The sequence below is a fragment of the Equus przewalskii genome, chromosome 26 (genome assembly GCF_037783145.1).
Source record: "Equus przewalskii isolate Varuska chromosome 26, EquPr2, whole genome shotgun sequence".
NCBI lineage: Eukaryota > Metazoa > Chordata > Mammalia > Perissodactyla > Equidae > Equus > Equus przewalskii.
Window position 1 is genome coordinate 27,847,604 of NC_091856.1, and position 26,323 is coordinate 27,873,926.

Below are 26,323 nucleotides of genomic sequence, written 5' to 3' on the forward strand. Positions count from 1 at the left end.
TTAATCCTTTCAACTGAATAAAGTAGGTACTGTTAGGGCCCCTGTTTTATAAGTGAGAAAATGAGGCTCTGAGATTGGAATTTTGAGGGAATTAAAAAATTTAAAAAATCAACAAACTCACTGCTCTCAGGGATTTTATCATTTAGTAGATCAATGAATTCCTGGTCCACCTAGAGGGCCAACAGCCTAACACTGTGAACCACAAATACAGCAAGAAAAACCACACTGTCATGAATTACCAAAAATTGTAAGACTCTCCTATATCATAATTTATACCCAGATGGTCTCTAAATTGTACACTTTAGGAGCAGGAAGAAATCTGGAATCAGCTTCAAATAACTAAACATTAATTAAGAAAATATATGGCTCACTTTGTTACTTTTTAAGAACAGCAATTCAAAGTCATTCTACATAACCAGTTTAGAGCATCAGCATAGCATAATAAAAAGCACAAGTTTCAAGCAACGATATACAATCATGGTAAAATTCAAAATGTGATCTCAGTAGAAAAAGGCAACTTGAGAGAGGCATACAGGGGGGCTTCAAAGATACAAAATGTTCTATTTCTTGAGTGGTGGGTACACGCATTCTCATTTATTCTTTAAACTGTACATATACATGCACACATATTATATAATTTGTATCACAGTTTTCATAAACTTTTAAAGAATATAGTCACACTAGAGTTTAAATTCCAACTCTGTCCTTTGGACCAGATGCTTCCTATCTCTAAGCTTTAATCATTCAATACTTGTCGAGGGGCTACCATATGCCAGGTACTATTCTAGCTGTTGGTAATGAAAGATCATTTCCGCCCTCATGGAACCCTATTTTTTTTTTTACCTATATAATCGAGATAATACTACTTACTTCATTAGATGGTGTGCAGAAGCTTTATTACAATGAACTCTCACTAGGTTCACCTCCAGTTTAAAGAAACCATCATTATAACAATCCTCAGCAAAGATATAAGGAACATGACCATTCTCAAAGCTATCTCTGACTTTTTAAAACAAGCTTAAAAAGTACAGTGAGATGAGGTTCCATGCTTCCACCCCAAACAAGACATTTTCTAACTGGCATATCAAGTACTTAGAGTCAGGAAAAATTACAAAGACTTTTAAGTAATCCATGTCTCCCATGTGAGTGGTAATTTGTCCCTACTACACTACTACAAATCAGGGTATGTATCTTAATACTCCATACGATAGATTCACTTTCACTGGAAAATTCAAGAAAAATAAGGAAAAGCTAAAGTAATCATGCTGACTCATCCAAAAAGAAAGAAAAAGTATAAGAAACCTTTATATAGTTCATGAACGTAAACTGCTTCTCCCCTGATAGTCTATACAAGCCTGATTTTTCTTCCCCCACATTACTGATTTTTCTAACTACTACATACGCAGGCAATATTAGCCAGTTATTTTGAGGAAGATGCCACAGGAATGAAGCTAAGATCCTGATTCTACAACTTAGTGGTTTTCTGACCTGGGTAAGTAAGTTAACCTCTCTGAGCCTCAGTTTCCAGAAAAATAAGACCCATCTTGGAGGGCTGTTTAAGTTTTAAGGAAGTAAAATTAAGAAAAGTGACTGGGACATTAGAAGGACTCAATAAAAGCTATTTTATTACCATTCTTCAAAAGTTTGCTGTGATTTATCTTATTATTATTGAAAAGAAAGATGATAAATTTAGTTAATACCTCTAAGACTATTTTAATCTGTAGTAAAAATAACTCTCAAAAGGGCCTTTCCTTGCTACTCTACCTACAAAGAGACAGCAAAAAATTGTTTATTTTTTAAGTCGATTTTTAAAAAATATCTAATAATATTGAGCATCCGCTGTGATCACAGATTCAGGCAAACCCCCTAGAATTAGAGTCCCGTAAAGTAAAAGCTAAAGTTTAAAATAACAAATCTGGTTCTCAATTCCTTAAGTTGGCCAAGTCTCAGTTTTCTCCATGATACTACTAATACAGAAATGTGAACAGATATTTAAGAGATTTTAAAGATTTTCCTTTTTTTTTTTTTTTTAAGATTACTGCTTAACACCAAGATAGCTGAAAAACTCAGCTAACCAAAGTACCATGTGTTAAGCATTCCTTTCACAGAGCTCTCACACAGTTTCTCAACTTGACTATCCACTTCTTTTTAAAAAGTGGCCATTGGGCTAATGCAGTAAAAATGCTGGGAGGGGAACTGACACAGGAGGAAGCCGGTCTGCCCACAGTCTTGAGAACCTGATGCTGCCACTCTCCCAGTGCTAAGCAGCTCTCCAAGAAGAGTGCCTGAAGCAGGCTCAGAAATGCCAGCTGTAACGAGACACTCGTATTTGAAATGCATTCCAGAGTTTCAGCATGGTCAGTACCATCTGATCGTGGGACTGGGCAGGCTCATCCCTCTTGCAAGAGCACCCTCTTCCGAGACCTTCAGTCAGACAGGCTAAACTCAGCTTTGGGAGCTTTCACAACTTGAGACAACTGTATTGATTTTCTGGGATCCCTATCCCTATCCCTAAAGGTGAGTTCTTGAACAAATACACAAATTAGAGTACACAAAAGGGAAGGTGGAAAAAAAGAAAGCATAAAAAAGTTAAGAGCAAAGTAGATCAAAGATCTTCTCAAAATGATCTGACTTCTTTTTAAAGCATTAAAATGACATACCTAAATTACAAGCATTATACACAAAGATGTTCACTGGCATTATTTACAACAGGAGAACTCTGGAAACAATCTAAAGATCCAGTTATAAGTAACTATAGCACATAAATATGATGTAGTAACTCACTGCAAATGAAATGACTTTTACAAAGCTATATTAATAATTTTAGGAAAACCTTAATGATTAATTTGGGGGGAGGAGCAAAGATAATGCACACATATAGCAGGAGTTTGGGGAAAAAGTTTATATATTTTATTTACACACACACACACAAAAGAAGACTACAAAGAAATAAATATACCAAAACATTAACAGTAGTTATCACTGAGTGATTTTTCTCTTTATAATTTTTAAAAAAATTTTAAATTTTATACATACTAAGACTAATCAGAAAACAAATACTAAAAATTCAAAGATGAATTAAAAAAACACACACCAGGATAATCTGTCAATATGTACTCAAAAAACTTGAGCAAATTTTTAGTATTCTTTTAATTTACAATGAGAACATAACATACAGTATAAGAAAAACTGTAAGAATGAGACTCCCACAGAAGTTTATAGAACAAAATGTATACTAAATCCTCCAATTAAAGACCCGTAAAGTAGTTTCAGTGCTTTCTAACCCACCTTCTCACAGCAGGGAATTAATCCCTCTTGGGGATGCAAACAAACTTCAAAGGGAAGATTATGCCCAGACACTAGTACTGTGTGGCGTAAGGTTTTTACCTAAGTTTGCTCAGATACTTGGGCAGAGATCAGAGATGCAGAGCCAAGGAACAAAGACCAATCTTAAGGCAGATTCTTTGCAATCATTTAAAATGGAAAAACAATGCCTTAAATCACATCAGAAAAAGGCAAATATAATAAGTTTTATTAAAAACAAATGAGAAGGTTGTAGAAGTAGATAAAAGGTACCTAAAATCAAATAAGTGACAGCTTATTCACTGGTACTAGCAGCTAGGGAATCTTACAAATTCCCAAAGAAATTAAGCAGCACCATGAGTTCAGTTTGTGTACCCAAATCTTATTTGTATGATGTTTGCAAGGTGTCCCATTCAGTGTCATAGGCCTTGATGCAATGTCTAAGTACAACTGATAGATCACATGTCCCTTCCATGGATGTCATGGAATGCTCTTCAGAGCACAGGATACATGCGAGTTTACAAAATGTGTCTTCAGGAATTCAGGATTATTAAATGTAATCAATGGGAGAAAGAACTGTCCTTAAAGTCCAGTAATATTTCTTACCAGCCTTTCTCAGATCTGTCATCTTTTTTTTTAAAGCCCCCCGGTACATAGTTGTATATTCTCTGTTGTGGGTCCTTCTAGTTGTGGCATGTGGGACGCCGCCTCAGCGTGGCTCAATGAGCAGTGCCATGTCCGCGCCCAGGATTCAAACCGACGAAACACTGGGCCACGCGCAGCAGAGCGTGAGAACTTAACCACTCGGCCACGGGGCCGGCCCCCTGATCTGTCATCTTTTTATTGTGAGGTAATTTTTTAGGTATGATTTAGAAGCAGCTAATCTTTTTATAAAAATATAAGTAGAGGAGCAGCATATCTTAATAATTTGGCTTTATTTAGTTTCCCAATTTTTAAAAATCATGGATTAAGGAATCAAATTTGGAGTTTAACTTTTCTGGATACTTTCTGGATATAATCTAACAGAAAACTAAAATCCTTGATAGATTAAAGACCTAAATGTGAAAGGCAAAAACTATACATTTCTTAGAAGAAAACATAGCAAAATATCTTTATATCTGTAGAGGAGGAAAATATTGATAAATTGTACTAAATTAAAATCAAGAAGTTTTGATTAATGATACCATAAAGAGAGCGGAAGACAAACCATAAGGGGGAAGAGACTTAAAGAGGCTCTGAAAACAAGCTCAGGGCCATTTGGGCAAGAAATCCGGAGATCCTAGGTACTCAAAGCATGGTCTGAGATGGAAAGGTTCAGGCCTCAAGTGGGCATGTCCCAGCGGCCCCACAGACTCCTTTCCCCAGGGAAGAGGGCCAAAGCAGGGTCCTCTAAAGCATAAGGCCAGGGCAGGGATCCCTTTTGCCAGGACCGTTATTTCCTTAGAAGCAGGCAACATTATATTTCTTAACCTGGATAGCAGTAACATGAGCTACACACTTTATAATTATTTGTTAAACTGCACATATAGATTTTATGTACTTTTTCCACAAACAATGGGACAGACATTGTGTGCCTGCTGATATGATACACAATATCACATTTGAGATACTCCTGTGAAAATCCATAACCTGAATCTAATCATGAGCATAGAATCAGATCAAAATCCAAGGAATTTCTACAAAACAGACCTGAATTCTTCAAAAATATGTCACAAAACATAAAGAAATATCAATGTTAAATTTTCTTATTGCAATAATTGTACTAGAGTTATGTAAGAAAACGTCCTTATCCTTAGGAGATATATTCTGAAATATTTAGGAGTGGAGGATCACAATGTCTGCAACTTATTCTCAAACGGTTCAGCGAAAAATAATATGAATATAAATACAGTAAAAAAGCTAATATGGTAAAATAGTAACAATTGATGAATCTAAGAAAAGGGCATATGCACTTGCCTATTCTTTTTTTTTTTTTTTTGAGGAAGATTAGCCTGAGCTAACTACTGCCAGTCCTCCTCTTTTTGCTGAGGAAGACTGGCCCTGAGCTAACATCCATGCCCATCTTCCTCTACTTTATACATGGGACGCCTACCACAGCATGGCCATGTCCACACCCGGGATCCGAACCAGCGAACCCTGGGCTGCCGAGAAGTGGAACGTGCGAACTCAACCGCTGCATCACCGGGCTGGCCCACACTTGCCTATTCTTGTAGCTTTTACCTTTTAAAATATTTTCAAAATAAGTTTAAAAATATATGGTAAAGGGTTAAGAAAAGAATTGTCTACAGGGAGAGGAATTAGATGACTGGGATAAGAGAGTAAGATAAAGACTTTTCATTTTGTTCATTCTTCTGTTTTATTTGTACTTTTCAAATTTTGTTCATATTCCTCAAAAAATTCATTTTAATTTTGGGCGAAAAAATCTTAGGACATTGAAATGGGAAACATTAGCAATGGTAGAAATAAGAAAAATTTTTGTCCTTAAATTTATCTGTCAAATCATGGCCATCACCAAATGGTTCATCTGTAAAGTCACCCCATAGACATGCTGCTGCGTGTACACACCTGGGAACAGATATCTGCCCAATCCAATGGTTTGCACAATTAGAGGCATAACTTGACAGGGATGTTAACATTCTACTTCTAGAACAACCATAAATTTGTAACATGTTTCACAGCCTTCATTAGACAATCCAGAAAGTGGAACACATTCAATTATCTCACTTTTGCTATTAAGAGAAATTCATTCATTTTAACAAATATTAGTAACAATGTGCAAAGCCCTGCAGATGACATGGAAAGATGTGTACAACACGATCACTGTCCTCAAGAAGGAAAGTGAAGCACAGTGAAGAAGACTTGAATCAAAAATCCTGGCTATCCAGACAGAGAAAGACGAACTCTGTATGACTCCACTCATAGGTGGTAGTTAACATATAGACAAGGAGAACTGATCGGTGGTTACCAGGGGAAAGGGGGGGTGGGGGGAGGGCACTAGGGGTGAAGTGGTGTACCTACAACATGACTAATAATGATGTACAACTGTAATTTCACAAGGTTGTTAACTATCATAATCTTAATAAAAAAAAAAAAAATTCCTGGCTATTCCACACTGTAGCTATGTGATCTTGGTAAATTATTTGACGTCTCTGAGATTCTATTTTCTCATAGGTATAATGAAGATGTCACCCAACTATCTTTAAGGGTTGTACTGGACACACATGTAGGACAAAAGAACAACAGATACTCAATAAAAGGTGGCTGCTTTTATGAGTATTACAATCTAATTAAAATAATGAAATAGAAAATATGCCCAAGGTTGTATAGCCAATTAAGGGAAGAACCCAGTGGAATCCTGATTACTCCAAATTTCTATCCAAGTAAATTCACTGTCCCCAAACACCAAATAATATGCACAACTGTCTGTATGTGTAGACCAAGAGTTGCTCCCTAACAACTCTGGCAAATATATCAATCTCTTAGGCACCAAGAAAAAGAACATTAGGTCATAAGGTTATTTTTTCTCATTAACCAAGAAGGATTTTAGGTCAAGAAGTGAAATACTCAGCCTGTGCAAGATGCTCTAACCTTATCTAAGACCCTGCTGTCCAGGAATACATGTCCAAATTAGTCCAAAAGCTAAAGCAAGAGGAGGTGTTTCCTTCAACTAATTTCCAACCTTCTTTTACCAGGAGACATAAAATTTACTAAATTAGTCCATTTCAAACCTCTCCTTCCAGTTTAACAGCAGAGATTTCCCTTTTTTCACACTAAATAGTTGACTTCCAGACGTCTGTGAAAGATACAAACCAAGACCTAAAGAATACAATGAACAAAGCCATACTTCAAGCCTATCATGGCAGTAATTCTTAAATTGTTCTCTGTGTTTATTCTCCATTCTCTAGGATGATGTGGGCACAAGTAAAAGGTAACATCTTAAAGATAAATAACAGTTTAGAATATTCATATATTATTCCATGTGCATGGCTATCTTTACAATAAACAAACACACCATATTATAAACATGCAAATACCTGAAAGAGTGCCACCTGTCCTAGGATAGGCCACTTCAACATACACTTCAAACGTGGTCTCTGGATTTTGCCTACAAAAGAAACAGATCATGATTACTGACGAGGACTGAGGCAGCATGGCATAGAACATGCGGGCTGCGGTATAAGGCTGACCTTGATTAAAATCATTATCTCAACTTCTCTGAGCCACATCTTCCTAACCTATAAAATGAAAACACCTAACCAGAAGAACTATGGTGAAATTTAAACACACAAAAATTGTCTAGGTACAACACCAGACACATAATAGGCTAGACATATAATTTTACAGATGTCATATTCCCAATTTACACAGCTGGATCTCTAAAGCCAAAGGTAGAGTCCTAAGGAAACTCAAACCAAGGCAACACTAGCACAAAGTAGCCTTCTCCTTCATATTCCAGGATAAAACACTCACATGATGAAGTTAACTTGTTTACCTACAGGTTTTAAAGACTGAAACAAGAGAAACAGGATCCTATCTCACTAGGCTATTATGAAGACAGAATGCTAATCTAAATGTAAGATACAGGTCTCGAACAGGGGCTTCATCTGCATTGGCAATGGCAGGTATATGAATGTCCATTATATCCTTTTACTTTTTTTTTTTCCTAAAGATTGGCACCTGAGCTAACAACTGTTGCCAATCTTTTTTCTCCCCCTACTTTTTCTCCCCAAATCCTCCCAGTACATAGTTGTACATTCTAGTTGTGGTATATGGGATGCCGCCTCAGCGTGGCCTGATGAGTGGTGCCATGTCCACGCCCAGGATCTGAACCAGCAAAACCCTGGGTCACCAAAGCGGAGCGTGCAAACGTAACCACTTGGCCACAGGACCAGCCCCTCCTTTTACCTTTTTATGTCATAAATATTTCATGACAAGTTTTAAAAAGATCACAGCGCTAACAGAATGTTAACAGTTGTTAATTCTGAGTGATGAGAACATCAGAGTTTTATTATCTTTGTATTTTCTCTTTGATTCTAAAACTATAATAAAGATATTATTTCTAGATTGAATAAAAATTATTTAGCAGAAGAAAATGTTATACTTTCAAATGTCTATAATTGAATTCTATTTTAAGCCTACTAACAAAGCTCAGAGAAGGAACTTTCTAGTTACCTAATCAGATCTGAGTTAATTTCAATCAAATAAACACCTTGAATTTGCCCAGCAGATTCTACTTTTCAAAATAACTTTCTCATTTAACTCATTTCATCCTCATTATAATCCCATAGGTGAGTGGGTCAGGCATTACCCTCACCTTATAGGTGAGGAACCCAAGAAAAAGAAATTCTAAGTAACTTGTCAGTGGTGCCACAGCTAGTTAGAAACATAGCCAGAACCAAGGTTCACACCTCTTGGTGCTCCAATTCTGTGTTTCATTGATTCTAAGATGAACGTTTTTCCCCACATTTTCACATCTCTTACAACCTACTGCATCTTACAATTCTAAATGGCAACATTTTTCTCTTTCTTACTAATACGTGTTCTAACAGTGAATCTTATAAATAATGGCATCTTAGATTCAATAAAATATGGTAATACTCCCTCTACTTCCTTAGGAGTAGAAAGAAAAATGTGTTTTGTCAATTAGGAATCTACTTATTTCTCTTGTGAAGGATCACCATTTCTTCACTGAGAGAAACTTGGGCTTTTGCTTTAAGTAAGCACCTACAGTGAAAAGAGCTAGCTGCTCTAAAATTCAAGGTATTTAAATACACCTTGTCAAATATAATTTAAAAATCAGACATGAAATCAGAGTATCTTATTAGAAAACTAAATAAAGTAAAGAAGTTTTGAGAGAGCCAAAAAATTTTTTCTGTTCTGTTTTCCCTGCAAGAGGGTACAAAAAGACCTTCAAGGTCAGCATTCTTTGGTCACCAAACACTTGTGGAAAATACCATATGGAAACATCCCTTTCTTTCAAATGATCTCAAAGGAGAGGGTTTGATGAAAGAAAGGAATGTTCTAAGGTCATCTGAAGAGCACCAGAAAGATTTCCTCTAAAACCTAACTTTATCTTTCTTAAGCCTATTTTGCAACTGGCTGAATTTCGTCTCAGAATTTCATTCCTCTGGATTAAAATAATGGCTTTCAAAATGTATTCTATGGGACCGCAGGACTCCTTGGAGGTTCTTCAGAGCTTCCATACATTTTTTACCCAAATTTCCACTTTTAACTTTATTTTTCCCATTTAAAAAATTGAAATAACATACATGAACATGCAAAGGTGTTACCTACCAAATCTTTAAATACTGGAGCTCCAACACTAACCGGTGCCACTAGGTTAAGGTGTTTTGTACAGATCTGCTATCTAAGTGAAGAATGTTCTAATGTCTGTACTCATTGTGTCTCTGCTTCTCCTCCTTTCTCTCTTTAACACACTTTAACTAGGTTTCTGAACCCATTATACCTCTGAAACAACTTGTCATGACCACCAATAACCTCCGCATTACTAAAATGTGCTAACATGGTCAATTCTCAGTGTTTGTCTTACTCAACTTCTCAGCAGCATTTGACACAGTTGATCGATTTGCCCTCCTCCTTGAAACAATGTCTTCACATGCCTTCTAGGACATCACTCTCTATTGGTACTCTTCCTACCTTACTGGCTGCTCCTTTGCTGATGTCTTCTCATGTAAGCTCTCCTACCCTAGAACTTAGTCCTGGGCCTCTTCCTGTCTACACTCATTACTTAGATGATGTCATTCACGCTCAGGGCTTTAATTACGATGAAAATGCTGACAAGTCCCAAAGTCATGTCTTTAACTTGACTTCTTCCCTCACTCCAGATTCCCTTATCCAACTGCCTACTTAACACCCCCACTTGGATATCTAAGAAGTATTTCTAATTTAACAAATGGTGCTTTCCTTCCTTAAATCTGCATCTCCTGAAATCCACCAGCTATTCAGACCAAAAAATTTGATATCATCCCTGACCCCTCTGTTTTATATCCACAATCATTTAAAAGCCACAATCAGCAAATTCTATTGATTTGATCATCAAAATAGATCCAGAGGGGCTGGCCCCATGGCCAAGTGGTTAAGTTTGCGCACTCCGCTGCCGGCGGCCCAGTGTTTCGTTGGTTCGAATCCTGGGCGCAGACATGGCACTGCTCATTGAACCACGCTGAGGCAGCATCCCACATGCCACAACTAGAAGGACCCACAACTAAGAATATACAACTATGTACCGGGGGGCTTTGGGGAGAAAAAGGACAGCAATAAAAAAATCTTTAAAAGAAAAAAATAGATCCAGAATCTCAATGCTTCTCAGCATCCCAAACCCTACCATCCTTGACAGATCACCATCATCTCACCTCAAGTACTGCAATACTCTCCTGATGGGTCTCACTGCTTCCTCCATTGCCCTCCTACCTACAGTCAGATTTCAACTTAGTGGCCAGTAATCTTTTTATTCTAAAGGTCAGGTTATGTCAGTCCTCTGCTCAAAACCTCCCAAAAGCTTGTCATATCACTCAAAATCTTAGTTCTGGAGATGGATGGTGGTGATGGTGCACAACAATATGAATGTATTTAGTACCACTGAACTGTACACTTAAAAATAGTTCAGATTAGGGGCTGGCCCCATGGCCGAGTGGTTAAGTTCGTGCGCTCTGTTGCAGGCAGCCCAGTGTTTCGTCGGTTCGAATCCTGGGCGCGGACATGGCACTGCTCATCAGACCACGCTGAGGCAGCGTCCCACATGCCACAACTAGAAGGACCCACAACGAAGAATATACAACTATGTACTGGGGGGCTTTGGGGAGAAAAAGGAAAAAAATAAAATCTTTAAAAAAAAAAAAACAATAGTTCAGATTGTAAATTTTATGCTATGCATTTTACCACAATTTAAAAAAAAAAAAAGAACGAAGAAGAAAAAAGTCCTTACGAGGTCCTACATGATCAGCCTCTGCCTATCACTGCAACCTCATTTCTCTCTCCCCTCACCCACTGCACTCCAGCCACAGTGGCCTTCTTTCTGCTCCTCAACACACCAAACTCCTTCCTATCTTACAGCTCTTTGTATTGATCTTCACATAGGCAGCCATTCCAGTCATTCAAAACTCAGCTTATACTTGATCTCTTCAGAAATGCCTTCCCCAACACACTTTCCACCGCCTAATTTTAATTCTCCACATCACACCCATCACAATCTTGTTTACTGTCAGTCTCTCCCCTCTAAATGTAAACCGCAGGAGAGCAGGGATTTTTGTTTATCATACCCACTAGTGTTTCCCAGGCACCTGCCTGGCACATAGCCAGAATCAAATAAATATTGAGATGAAGGAATAAAGCAAGTACAGACCAGCCTTTCTGGGGTCTAAAGATTTCAATAAATGATACGCACCTCCATGATTCTCAAACTTTATCGTGTTAATAGATTTCCTCTGGACAACCACTTGCAAAAGAATGAAAGTAGACCATTATCTCACACCATACACAAAAATAAACTCAAAATTGATCCAAGACTTGAAGATAAGACCAGAAACCATAAAACTTTTGGAAGAAAATATAGGTGGTACACTCTTTGACATAGAACTTAAAAGGATCTTTTCAAATACCATGTCTTCTCAGACAAGGGAAACAAAAGAAAAAATAAACAAATGGGACTTCATCAGACTAAAGAGCTTCTGCAAGGCAAAAGAAACTAGGATCAAAACAAAAAGACAACCCACCAATTGGGAGAAAATATTTACAAATCACATACCTGACAAGGGATTAATCTCCATAATACATAAGGAACTCACACAACTGAACAACAAAAAAACAAACAGCCCGATCAAAAAATGGGCAGAGGATATGAACATTTTTCCAAAGAAGATATACAGATGACCAATAAACACATGAAAAGATGTTCAACATCACTAATCATCAGGAAATGCAAATCAAAACTACACTAAGATACAACCTTACACCTGTTAAAATGGCTACAATCACTAAGACTAAAAATAACAAATGTTGGAGAGGGTGTGGAGAAAAGAGAACCTTCACACAGTGCTGGTGGGAATGCAAACTGGTTCAGCCATTACGGAAAACAGTATGGAGATTCCTCAAGAAACTAAAAATAGAAATACCATATGACTCAGCTATCCCACTACTGGGTATCTATCCAAACAACTTGAAATCAACAATCCAAAGTGACCTGTGTACCCCTATGTTCACTGCAGCACTATTCACAATAGCCAAGACATGGAAGCAATTCAAGCACCCATTGACCTATGATTGGATAAAGAAGATGTGGTGTATATCTATCTATCTATCTATCTATAGATATAGATATACAATGGACTACTACTCAGCCATAAAAAAGACAAAATCATCCCACTTGCAACAACATGGAGGGACCTTGAGGGTATTATGCTAAGCGAAATAAGCCAGACCAAGAAAGACAAACACCACATGATTTCACTCATATGTGGAAGTTAAACACACAGACAAACAGAACAGTTAAGCGCTTACCAGAGGAAGGGGCTGGGCACAGGGGATGAAGGGGAGCACTTACATGGTGACAGACAAGAAATAATGTACAACTGAAATTCACAATGATGTAAACTATTATAAACTCAATAAAAAAAAAAAAGATTTCCAGCTCCATCTCCAGAGTTTCTGGGGTAAGACTCAAGAATTAGCATTTCTAACAAGTACCCAGGTAATACTGATGCTGCTGGACTAGTGATCACACTTTAAGAACCATTGATCTAGTTAAATGGAACTTTTCTTCCAAATAATTTAGTATATAAAACATAAAATAAACGTAGGACATACCTCAATAATCCATCATTTCAACTGCTTTTGCCATAAAAGAGAGATTTCAAAGAAAAAAGGCACTTGTCAAAGCAATGAAGCTTACTCCTCTTCTATTGCTATCCATAGTTACTGCCTCACTCTACTGAGTAATAATAAAACTACCGAAATTTCTTACTCAGTTCAAATAGCTTCCAGAGTTCTATTACATGGAGCCAAAGATTATGACAGTCTCTTAAAAAAAAAAAAGAAAAGCAAAAAGCTGACTAAAAGACTAAAAACAAATTGAACTATAATTATAAGTTATAGTCATGCTAATCCATGATTGTTTACATGTTGCCTTATGGAAGAAGTGGTGACTAATGTTGTGACAAGTTATATAACATACCAACAAATACACATAAGTCATTTTAAGGGCCAGTGAAGCCAACGAAGATTGAAGCATTTTCTATTTCTCGACAAATCAAAAAATAAATTTAAGTGTCTTCTCTAAATGCAAATGGCCAAGCGACTCTGTTAATATCTTCTTTACGCCTGTAAACAACTAAGACTGCAACAATTTCCAGAGAATTGGGACTACCTTGAAACTGCTTATTTCCTCCATTACTCTCCAAGATGCTCAATGTTCTTAACTACTTGGCTAAAGGAACTGAAAATCCTATTTCTGTCCTATTAACACTCACAGCTAATTCAGTATACGTAATGATGCTAAGAATACCATATTCAGAGCCGATTTTCCAATATGGACCCAAGTTTTCCCAGAACACTTCATGATACATCTTAACATATTACCATGGAAATGTCCCGGTTCTGCCATGATATTCCATTATTAATTGCCTTACACTCCTATACCTCCACGATCCAGAACCCTGCCCACCTGCCAAGTATCTTTTTTTTACCACCCACCCTCACCTCCTGCAGTCTTGTGCCCTAAGATCCAGCCATGCAGAACTACTTGTAGTTCTCTGAACAAACCATACTCTGATTCTCCAATAATAACATCACTATCATACTACTACACCTACTTACTGTTTCCTATGTGTCAGGCATGATCCTAAGCACTTTACATGCACTATCTCAGTTAATCTTCAACAATCCTGTAAGTATTATTGCTCTCAGTTTAGAGATGAGGACACTGAAACTCAGAGGATAAACTGGGCAAAGTCAAAGTGAGGAAGCAGCAGAATCATCATGGATCATCCAAAGGCACGAATCACTTTACTATTCTCTATTATTCAGCTGCTTTTCTACAAGGACCAGTCTTTCCAGTCTTTTGCACTAGACAAATTCATTCATCACGCCTCAGCTCAGGCATTTCCTCCTCTCTGGGAAGCTTCTCAATCCCCCATACTCGTAGCCCAGACTGGGTTGAGTGCCCCTCCTCTACACTCCCACGGCACCCTGTGCTTCCCTACTCTTGCAGCTCTTACCACATTCAACCTTGACACAATTACAATTACTTGGGGAGCTTTTAAAAGTCCTGATGCCCAGGCCATACCCTAGAACAATTAAATCGGACTCTCCAGGCATTGGTGTTTATTAAAGCTCCCCAACTTATTCCAACGTGCAGCCAAGGTGGAGACCCACCAGTGTACCTCTGATTAAATATCTGTCTTCCACACTAAACTGGCAGCTCCTTGAGGGCACCAAGTGTCTTCTCAGGAACCCTAGTCTGATACCTGGCACAATAAATGTTTGATAAGCGAGCTTTCCTCCAACATCACACGTAGTTTCCAGTTCCAAGTAACTGAGTCTCTTTTTCTGACAAGAGGTAATTTACTGAATGCACACTGCTTACAGCTGACTGTTACTCTTTAAAGATGTTTTCCTTTGGATTCAAAGGTATCAATAAGTCACACCTGCTGACAACAGCCTCGGCTCTTAAATACGGAAAAATGACACACACAAACAGCTGAAATGTGTCTGAAAGAAGGGAGATCTGCTCAGTTCTTGCTTCTGGGAGAATGAAGCCTGAAAGTAAGCCAAGAGAGCATTTCTATTCAACACCACTCTTCTGAACACAATTCTCAGTGATTCACTGGAAGGGCCATGCTCAGTGCTCAGGGCCACGTTCTCAAGATGATTAAGTACACTCAGCTTGAAGTCATGAAACAGACAAAGGCTTTGACAATATTCAGGCAGCAGGAAAGCTTAATGTTTTTTTTTTGTTAGAGCATCATGCTATTGATCACTCTGCTGGATCATCAGCTTTCAATTAGGATCTACTTTTCTTCAATTACCACACATTATAAGATTAAGAGAAAAATGTAACACTAACTCCTCACAAAATGAATCTTTGCCACATATGGTAACCATGCCACAATGCTAGGCCCTCATCCCTTTAAGTGTTAGAGTTACAAACTGAAACACACATAGCAGTAGGATCCCTTACTCATTTCACCACCGTCAAATCTTCAAACCAGCTAGTCATCAAGCAAAATAGCAACCTATTCTCTATAGATTAATCATTTGACTTCAGCACACTGTTTCCTCACTTAGAAACATATGCTGAGGAAGCTGAGGTATATTTCAAAATTCATACCAATTGAACTGTCTTAAAGTTGACAGCATGGTCAAAAGAAACTGTATACACTTCAGAACATGCTGGCAAACATCACCTAATAAACACTGATTCCTGTAAGCTAGACAAACAAACAAAAGGGTAGTGTTAATATTTCCAACAAGTCTCCATTTGTTTCAGTGGACTCTGAAATTAAAGCCGTTTTTCCAGGCTGAAAATGCTGTATCAAAGGGTGCTTTCTAACCCATAACAAGTTAACACCTCCACAGAAGAATGCAGTCATTGTTAAGACTTGTTAGAAAATGATTGATTTAGTTGTGTAATAATACAAACAAGTTGTTTCAAGATTTTACACTTAACTTTTCATTTCTAACAATGGTCTCAGGATCAGATTAATAAAGATATACAGATACTGCCGTAAGAGGAGCTACAAAGTTTTACCATCCATATACCCCTATGGAAAGATTCTTATGCCTCAAAGTGCAAAGCAAGTTAACTGGAAGAAGTTTAGCTGCCCTCCAGGCAGAAAGACAGAGCCTGCACCAGCAATGTGCAGTACCCCATATAGTTTTAATAAATACTCTCCTATGCTGAGCAGCAGTGTAAAATTTAGACTCTTCAACCACATTAATAAAGATCTTATCTATTTCAATATCAATAAATATTCTTGACCTTTAAAAATATTTAAAAGCCTCCCCCCTTCCCTATCTTTTCCCCTGCTCTTTCTGAACAATTTAGTCCTAAAGCTACCACGTGCAAGGTAGATGTCCATGTCAGCGATAGCCCAGTGGGGGGTGTCAGAGCCTCAGCAGGGAAAGAAAAGTGTCCCTACAAAGAGGTGACCTGACAGATATCAGATTGTGAGGTTAGGAGGATGTCCGTGCTGAGGGGTGGCCTGGAATACGATGTCAAATCCAAGTGGATGAAGAAGGAATCCACTCAACCTGGCATGGGGAGTCATAACCTGAGCAGGATGAAAAAGGCATTCACGCACAAGGGTGGCCAGGCCTGGGATGCTGAAACATGGTGAAGTGAGGAGGGTGCCCCATGGAGAGAGAGCCCAATATGGGTGTCAGAGCCAAGAGGGTAAGGAGCATGTCCAAGCACAAGGGCACCCTAGAGGCGGGGTAAGGAAGCCCAGACAGGTATGAGGAGATTGACCATGGAGGGGCTGGAGGGAGGCTTGCCCAGCATGACGGGGAGTCAGAATCCAAGCAGGGCATCCATGTGGCAGTGGGTAGGGCAGGGGCATGGCAAACTACCAGAGTAGGCCTTCTGACCCCAGAAAAGCAAAGTGAAAGAGAACAGCATCCACATGGGGTGGGAGGTGAAGGAGCAGCATGTCTAATCCAAGTCCAAGACCAGTAAGGAGGGCCTGCTTTCTCACAGTTGAAGTTAGCAGAAAACTAGAATGAATTCTATGGAGTTGGATTTGAATTGGAGATATTAGTGTGAACTCAAGGTTTTCCATAAATATATAGAGAGAAATAAAATGTAAATGTAACCTGACTTTTAGCACACATATATTTCTTAACTCTGTCTACTGAGAGGGCCTTGGCACAGCAACACTCCAAAAGCAATGAGCATACTTACACCAAGACCTTGGATTCTAAATACAATGCTCCTCTAAAAGGAACCAGGGCTCCTTGGAGAAATAGCTGATTCAGGGCTGGGGTAGAGAAAGTACAAGACAAGCTCAGAACAACTTATTCTGCCAGAAAGCAAAGAAGCACTCAAAGAATGATGGAGACATGTCAAAAGGACACAGGGACAGCTTGAAAAGGCTCCCACTGGCCAAATCTGGGGTAATTTGAACATCAAAATCAATAACGATTTAACAGATTATTAACCCATCAAATAAACAGGAAATCATGAGTCCACACTGATATAAATGAGTGATTAAATTGACAATTTAACGAGAAATGGAGTATTTACCTAGTTTTAAAGTACCTTTCCACAAAATACTTATTAACTGCAACAGGAAAGAGTAAATTTTCAGTGTAGAACTTTGGCAAAAACTACCTTAATCATCAAAGTGATCACCATCAGTCATGGGACAAGACTACTAGCATGCAATGAGAAGAGCACAGCATCACCTCCATGACATTCCTGTCAAAGATGCTTAACCTGAACCTAATCTTGAGGAAACATCAGACAAACTCAAATTGAGGGACCTTCTAAAAAATATCTGACTGTAATCTTCAAAAGTGTCAAGATCCTGAAAATCAAGGAAAGACTGAAGATCTCTTCCAGATTGAAGGAAAATAAAGAGACATGACAACTAAATGCAATGTGTGATTCTAAACTGTATCCTTCTGCTATAAAGAATGTTATTGGGACAATTACTGAAATATGAAAGGAGTCTAAGGATTAGACGCGGTAATGAATCAGTGTTAATTTCCTGACTTTGACGGCTGTATTGTGGTTACATAGGACAATGCCCTTGTTTGTAGGAAAAGCACACTGAAGTATTCAGGGATGATGGGGTGTCAGGACACCTCACTCTAAATTTGTTTTTAGAAAAGTTCTTTATATTGAACTTCTAACTTTTCTGTAAGATTCTGGCTGTTTAAAACAATTTTTTTTTAATAAAAAAACATAAACAACCATCCATTAATACTAATTTCCCTGACCTGTCTTTTACCAAGATTCTCACAGTAATGACATATGGTTCTACAGAAAGAGCCCCAGACAAAATATCAGAAGGCCTGGGTTCCAATTCGAGGTAGAACCCTTACTCATTATGGGACTAGAACAAGCCATTTAACCTTTCACGCATCAGCTTCCTCCCCTGTCAAGAGATAATATCTGCCCTGTTCATCTCAAAGGTTGGTTCAGGGATCAAATGACAGAAAAATGAGAAAGCGCTTTGTAAACTGAAAGATACTAAACCAACATAAAGGATATTATTTATTATAAAACATAAAAGGCTTCACCTTATCAGTGACAAGCTTCATAAGTAATTCACACATTACTGTGTGTTTCAAAGACCCGAAACTCTTAAGCTTTCAAATACTGTTACTAAAAGCAACCCAGAAGATAAGGAACTATCCAAACAGAAACATTAGTCTAGGGAATAAATAAAGGAATTTTAAGAACAAGGGGTAGATTGTGCAGTGAAAAAGAAATTCACACTTTACCAAAACTGAAGAAGAAAAAATCTCTCCTCTACAGAGGAAAAAAATACTGAACACATGCAACATATAAAAATTAAGAGTCTCTGGATAGATAACTCACACCTCTCAAGTCAGTAATAATGTGAACATCCATATTACACTTGACAGTTAACACGGAACACACATACATTTCTGAACCTGATTGTCAAATAGTGGTAGTGGGATAGTATTATTTTCCTTGTTTAACAGAAAAAGAAACCGAAACTAGGAAGTGGTAAGACTCCAAATGATGCCTGGTTTTCAGATTCCAAACTCCCATAACTTTTCCTCCACACCATGCTGCCTATCCAAAAACTACTAAAATTATTTAAAGTATCAACTCTTAATACTGAAGGGGGATGGGGCACACAGAGGAGCTATGAAAAGCTACACTACCTCCTCAGAAAAATGTACTTAAATTTAAATTTTTTACAAATAATCTTTGGGGTTCTGAGGAAGCTGTTTATGGAAATATGCAACAAGACCCTTCATTTCACTGATGACTTGCTTTTATGGTCTTATTTAATCCTCAAGCCAAGCCTATGAGAGGAAGATTACTACCATTACCCCATTTAATAAGAGCAGACACTCAACACAAGAGCAAGTAGTTTCTAAACCTTCTTTTTTTTGAGGAAGATCAGCCCTGAGCTAACATCTGCTGCCAATCCTCCTCTTTTTGCTGAGGAAGACTGGTCCTGAGCTAGCATCCGTGCCCATCTTCCTCTACTTTATATGTGGGATGCCTCCCACAGCATGGATTGCCAGGCGGTACCACGTCCACACCCAGGATCCGAACCGACGAACCCCAGGCCGCCAAAGTGGAACATGCAAACTTAACCACTGTGCCACTGGGCCAGCCCCTCTAAACCTTCTTAATGCTTACTAAACACTTAACAATATGTCAAATATTGTTCTAAGCACTTTTTATGTATTATCTCATTTAATCTTCCCAACAACCCTATGAAAGTGTTACTATTATCATTCTTATTTTACAGATGAGGAAACTGAAATACAAGGAAGTTAAAAGCTTAACTTTCCAAGGTCAATAGCTTGTAAGAGACAGAGCTGGAATTTGAACTCAGGCAGTATGTCTCCAGAATCCCTTTTTTTTAAGGAAGATTAGCCCTGAGCTAACATCTGCCAATCCTCCTCTTTTTTCCAAGGAAGGCTGGCCCAGAGCTAACATTGGTGCCCATTTTCCTCCACTTTATATGTGGGACACCTGCCACAGCATGGCTTGCCACATGGTGCCATGTCCACACCCGGGACCCGAACCAGAGAACCCCAGACTGCCAAAGTGGAACATGTGCACTTAACCACTGCGCCACTGGGCTGGACCCCCAATCTATTTTTTAAGCCAACTCTACACATACAACTGTACCCACATAATTGTATGCATATTAACATGCACACACTAAAAGGCACCCATTTTAAGGGTACAGTTCTATGAGTTTTGGCAAAGGTATGAATCCATGTAACTTCAACTCCATTTTTTTTTAAGATTTTTTTCTTGAGAAGTTTTAGGTTCACAGCAAAGTCGAGAGGAAGATACAGAAACTTCCCAAATACCCACTACCTTCGCATATGCACAGCCTCCTCCATTATCAACATCTCTCTGAGTGTTACAGTTGAACCTACACTGACACATCATTACTGCCCAAAGTCCACTGTTTACTTTACGGTTCAGTCTTTGTGTGGCATCCTATGGGTTTGGACAAATGTGTAATGACATATATCCATTATTATAGTATCATACAAAGTATGTTCATTGCCCTAAAAATCCTCTGTGTTCCACCTATTCATCCCTCCACACCCCCTCAAATTCCTGGAAACCACTGTTCTTTTTACTGTCTCCATAGTTTTGCCTTTTCCAGAATGTCATATAGCTGGAATTGTACAGTACGTAGACTTTTCAGATTGTCCTCTTTCATTTAGTAAGATGCATTTAGGGTTCCTCCATGTCTTTTCATGGCTTGATAGCTCATTTCTTTTTAGCACTGAATCATATTCCATTGCCTTGATGTGCCACGGTTTATCCCTTCACCTACTGAAGAACAACTTGGTTGCTTCCAAGTTTTGGCAATTATGAGTAAAGCTGCTATAAACATCCATGGGCCAGTGTTTGTGTGAACATGTTTCCAACTCCTTCAAGTAAATACCTGGGAGAGTGACTGCTGGATCATATGGCAAGAGTTTGGATTTGTAAGAAACCACCAAACTATCTTCCAAAACGGCTGTACCATTTTGCATTCCCACCAGCAATGAATGAGAGTTCCTGCTGTTCCATATCCTCACTAGCATTTGGTAGTGTCAGTATTCCAAATCTGGGCCATTCTAACAGGTGTGTAGTGGTATCTTATTGTGATTTTCATCTCCCTGATGACATATGATGTAAAGTATTTTTTCATATACCTATTTGCCATCTGTATATCCTCTTTGGTGAGACGTTTGTTAAGGTCTTTGGACCATTTTTTTAATCAAGTCATTTTCATACTGTTAAGTTTTAAGAGTTCTCTGTATATTTTGGGTAACAGTCCTTTATCAAATGTGCTTTTTGCAAATATTTTCTTCTAGTCTGTGGCTTGTCCTCTCCTTCTCTTGATGTTGTCTTTGACAGATCAGAAGTTTTTAATTTTAATGAAGTCTAGCTTATCAATTATTTCTCTCATGGAACCTACCCGTGGTATTATATCTAAAAAGTCACCGCTATAGTTTTTCTCCTATGTTATCCTCTAGGAGTTTTATATTTTGTGTTTTACATCTAGGTCATGATCCATTTTGAGTTAATTTTTGTGATAGTTGTAAGAAAAGGTCTCTGTCTAGATTCAGATCTTTACATGTGGATGTCCACTTCATCTAGCTCTGTTTGTTGAAAAAAGTATCTTTGCTCCATTGTATTGCCTTTGCTCCTCTGGCAAAGATTGGTTGACTATATTTAGGTAGGTCTATTTCTGGGCACTCTACTCTGTTCCATTGATCTGTTTGTCTATTGTTTTACCAACACCATTCTGTGTTGGTTACCGTAGCTTTAGAGTAAGTCAAAGTCAGTTAAGTGTCTATTCTCCAACTTTGTTCTTTTCCTTCTATATTGTGTTGACTATTCTGGGTCTTTTGCTTCCCCATATAAACTTTAGAATCAGTTTAACAACATCCACAAAATAACTTTCTGGTAATCTGATTGCAATTGCACTGAATCTATATAGATCAAGTAGGAAGAAGTGGCATTTTTGACAGTCCTAAGTTTTCCTATCTAAGAACATGAAATATCTCTCCTTTTCTTTAGTTCTTTGATTTTGTTCATTAGAGTTTCATAATATTCCTCATACAGATCTTGTACATATTTTGTTAGATTTATACGTATTTCATTTGGGGGGGGTGCTAATATAAATAGTACTGTCTTTTTAATTTCAGATTCCACCTGTTCATTGCTAGTATATAGGAAAGCAATTAACTTTTGTATATTAACCTTGTATCTTGCTCCTCTGCTATAATCATTTATTAGTTCCAGGAGGATTTTTTTGATCAATTCCTTCAGATTTTATACATAGACAATCACGTCATCTGTGAACAAAGGCAATTTTATTTCTTCCTTCTCAATCTGTATACTTGTAGTTCATTTTCTTGTCTTATTGCATTAGCTAGTACTTCCAATACAATGTTGAAAAGGAATGGTGAGAGGGATATCCTTGCCTTGTTCTTGTTCTTACTGGGAAAGCTTCTATTTTCTCATCATTAAGTATGATGTTGCTTGTAGCTTTTTTGTAGATATTCTTCACCAAGTTAAGGAAGTTCCCCTCTATTCCTAGTTTACTGAGAGTTTTTATTATGAATGGGTGTTGGATTTTGTCAAAAGCTTTTTCTATATCTACTGATATGATCATGTGATTTTTCTTCTTTAGCCTGTTGATGTGATGGATTACATTAATTGATTTTCAATCAGTGAACAAGCCTTGCATAACTGGGATAAATCCCACTTGGTCATGGTGTATAATTCCTTTTATGCACTGCTGAATTTTGATTTTTCTTTTAATGAAACTTACCACAGCCAAATTATTTTCCTCCTCCACATGTCCTTCAAAAAGCAGTCTGGCTACTGTGTTAGCACCTAAGGGCAACTGAAAAGGCCTTCAGAACAGTGGGCTCAAGGTCCTGAGCACTTCATGGGAGTCCTTTGGGCCTCCCAGAGAGCTGATCACCCAAGTTCTGGGGAATTCAGGAATTACAGAGTGAATCTGCCTTCCCAATGCCCCACAGAAGCATTTGAGCTCCTCTCTCTTTCATGGTCTTGGGTTCCCTTTTCTAAGAAAAACTTTCCTTTCCTCTAGCATTGCTGCATTTGGACCTTGGTAATTTCTGAGCATAGAATGCAAAGCTATCACAAAATTCATACTTTTAACAACTTCACTTACACAGTACAGACTCTCAAGAATCTCAGATCACCTGGGAAGCTTTTTAAAAGCTTCCCAAATTCCCAACTCAGATTCCAAAATTCCACACCTGAAGACTGATTTACTAGATGAGGGGTAAAGCTCAGGTATCTCTTTTCTGAAAAGTGATTCTAATAATCTATTGATATATGAATCTATTTTCCCAAGTGATTCCTGTTATCAGTCAGATTTGGGAACCACTGTGACAAAGTAATTCTCAAATGTGCAAAGATTGCAGAGAACTTAAAAACTATGACAATCTTTGGAAGAGTCTTAAACACACACTTTAATGAAATGTAAAAGGGTAGTAAAACATATACCATTTTATACAGGCAATAGCAGGCATCAACAGTTTAAATAAATGTATGTCAAATTTACTGAAATTCCACTTTAAGTAGAGATGGAATAACATGGACCAGACTGACCCTTCCATCTGAAACAACCAAAAAACAAACAAAAGTTGTATTTATACACACACATACACACACACACACGACCATGTTTTTCAAGATACTGGAGATCAGACAACAAGCAGTGATCCCTGAGAAACAGGAAACAAGCTGGGCCCTACTGCCTTGAGAGAGTTTCTAGGCTGTGATACAGGCAGGGGTAACCCAAGCAAAGCCCAGGAGACACTGTGAGTTGAGAAGACAGAGTTGAGTCCAGGGAGACCAAGGCAGTTAGAGTTTTCAGCACAGAGTACTGGAGAGGATAGAGCTGCATAGAGAGAGAACTCCAGAGATCTGCAAAGACTCCCTTAAGTATACAGCTTAAGTACTGATTATTACATGTGTGTGAGGAAAGTACATGAGGCTGAAGAAAGAACCACCAGAAAACATTAGAGGTAGCAGTGCCTGGTACCCACAAAGGGCCAGAAATAATGCCTGTTCCTACCAGCCAAGGTGGAAAAACTCATGATTCACAGTGCATTGGATAGGGTACACAATAGGGTATTACCTTAGCAACAGGGAATAATTAGCCCTAGACTGAGTACTGCTTCAGTCCCACCTAACAAATCTTAAAAGCAAAACCAAGAAGCATCACACTCTTTCAAAGTAACTTAACTGACAAAATATATGAGACAATGGTTTTCAAGACATCAGGCAACAAAGCACAGCAATCCCTTGAGAGATGGACAACAAATGAGGTGAGCCTATGATTGCTTCAGATTATTGCCTTGAGTAAGCCCAAGAATATTTTAAAAAAACAAACAAAAAAAAAACCAAGCACCCAACAAGGTAAAATATACAATGTCTGGGAATCAATAAAAAATTACCAAGCATGCAAACATTCAGGAAAACACACCCATAATAAGGAGAAAAATCAGTCAATTGAAGCCAACATAGAACTGACATAGATGTTAGAATTAGCAGACAGGACATTCAAACAGTTATCATAGCTGTATTCCATGTGTTCAAAAAGTTAAAGACATGGGAGATTCAAAAAACAAATGAATTTCTAGAGATGAAAACTACAATGTATGATGTGAAAAATGAACTAAATAGGATTAACTGCAGGGTAAACATTGCAAAAGAAAAGATTAGTGAACTTAAAGACATTGTTGTAGAAATTATCCAAGATGAAACATAAAAGGGAGAGGTAACCTCAAAAACAAAACAAAACAGAGCATCATTAAACTGTGGGACAACTTCGAGCAGCCTAATATATCAGTAATTGGAATCCCCAAAAGGGGGAGGGGCAGAAAAAATATATGAAGGGAATAAGGGTCAAAAACTTTCAAAATTTGATGAAAACTATAAATGCACAGATCCAAAAAACTCAACAAACTCCAAGCACTGGAAACATGAAGAAATCTAAGGCACATCATAATCAAATAGCTCCAAACTAGTAATGAAGAGAAAACCGTAAAAGCAGAACAAAAAACATGTGCTACATTCAGAGGAACAAAGATTAGAAAGACATTTCTCGTCAGAAACAAGGCAAATGAGAAGACAGCAGAACAACATCTTTTGAGTACTGAAAGAAAACTGACAACCTAGAATTCTATTCTCAGAGATTATTTCAAAAGTGAAGGAAAAAAGGAAGATTGTTCAGATATTACAAATGCTGAAAGAATTCATCACCAGTAGACCTGCACTATAAGAAGTGTTAGAAGGTCTTCAGGCAGAAAGAAATGATGCCAAATGGAAATATGAATCTATACCAAGAAATAAAGAGCATCAGAAATGGCAACTACATAAACTAAATAAAAAAAGTCAAATGATCATCTCAACAGATGCAGATGGTTTCACTGGAGAGTTCTATTAAACATGCAAAGAATTAATACCAAGTCTATACCACATCTTCCAGAAAATAGGAGAGGAGGAAACACCTCCCAACTCATTTTGCAAGGCCAATATCACTCTGATACCAAAACCAAACAAAAACAGTGCCAAAAAAATTAATTCTACATACACACACATACACACACCATACACCAATAACATTACCAAATATAGACACAAAAATCCTTAACAAAATATTAGCAAACAGAATTCAACAAATATACCATGACCAGGTGGAGTTTATTCCAGGGATGCAAGGCTGGCTCAATATTGAAAAGTCAATGAGTTGGTGTCAAGATGGTGGCATAGGTGGACTCTGAACTCATCTCCTCCCATGAACATAACCAAGTTACAACTATTCTTGGAACAATTACACCTGAGAGAGAACTGAAAACTGGATAAAAAGAACTCCCACAACAAGGTGACAGTCCTGACTGAGGCAGAAGAGGCAAAAATTCCTTTCTGGAGAGAAAAAAGCCACCTTCAAAGCTGCAGTGCTTCACAGCCGGCCAGGAGCAATCCTAAGGTACACAGCCTTCCCTGGGGAAGCGAGGAAACTGAGTGGAGGACCGTGACACTACAAGCATCCTTGGATTCAGCACAACTGAGATGAGTGTCATAATATCTGGCTTTCCTGCCTGTTAACTACAACAGGGAATACCCGTAGAAAACCTATAGGACATAAGTAGAAAAAAGCCAGCTCTTAAAGGGCCCATGCACAAATTCACCTGTTTCAGAAAGCAACCTAAAATCACCAGAAAGAAAGGTGCACAGTCCTTTGGTGAAAAGAGACTCACGTGATAGGCTATGAGTGCATCTCGGTGAGAGGTG

At 38.1% G+C, this 26,323-nt stretch overlaps 1 protein-coding gene across 20 annotated transcripts in view; it reads right to left on the bottom strand.

The window, feature by feature from the left end:
• DENND1A (DENN domain containing 1A) overlaps positions 1 to 26,323 on the bottom strand; it is a 513,391-nt gene that overhangs the window by 448,675 nt on the left and 38,393 nt on the right. For 19 of the 20 annotated variants that reach the window (XM_070596419.1, XM_070596426.1, XM_070596409.1 and 16 more), the window contains exon 2: positions 7,338 to 7,408. The exons of the other annotated variant lie outside the window; for it this stretch is intronic. In XM_070596419.1, the coding sequence (XP_070452520.1) occupies positions 7,338 to 7,408 (71 nt within the window). The remainder of the gene's footprint in view (positions 1 to 7,337; positions 7,409 to 26,323) is intronic. 20 annotated transcript variants of the gene reach the window in all.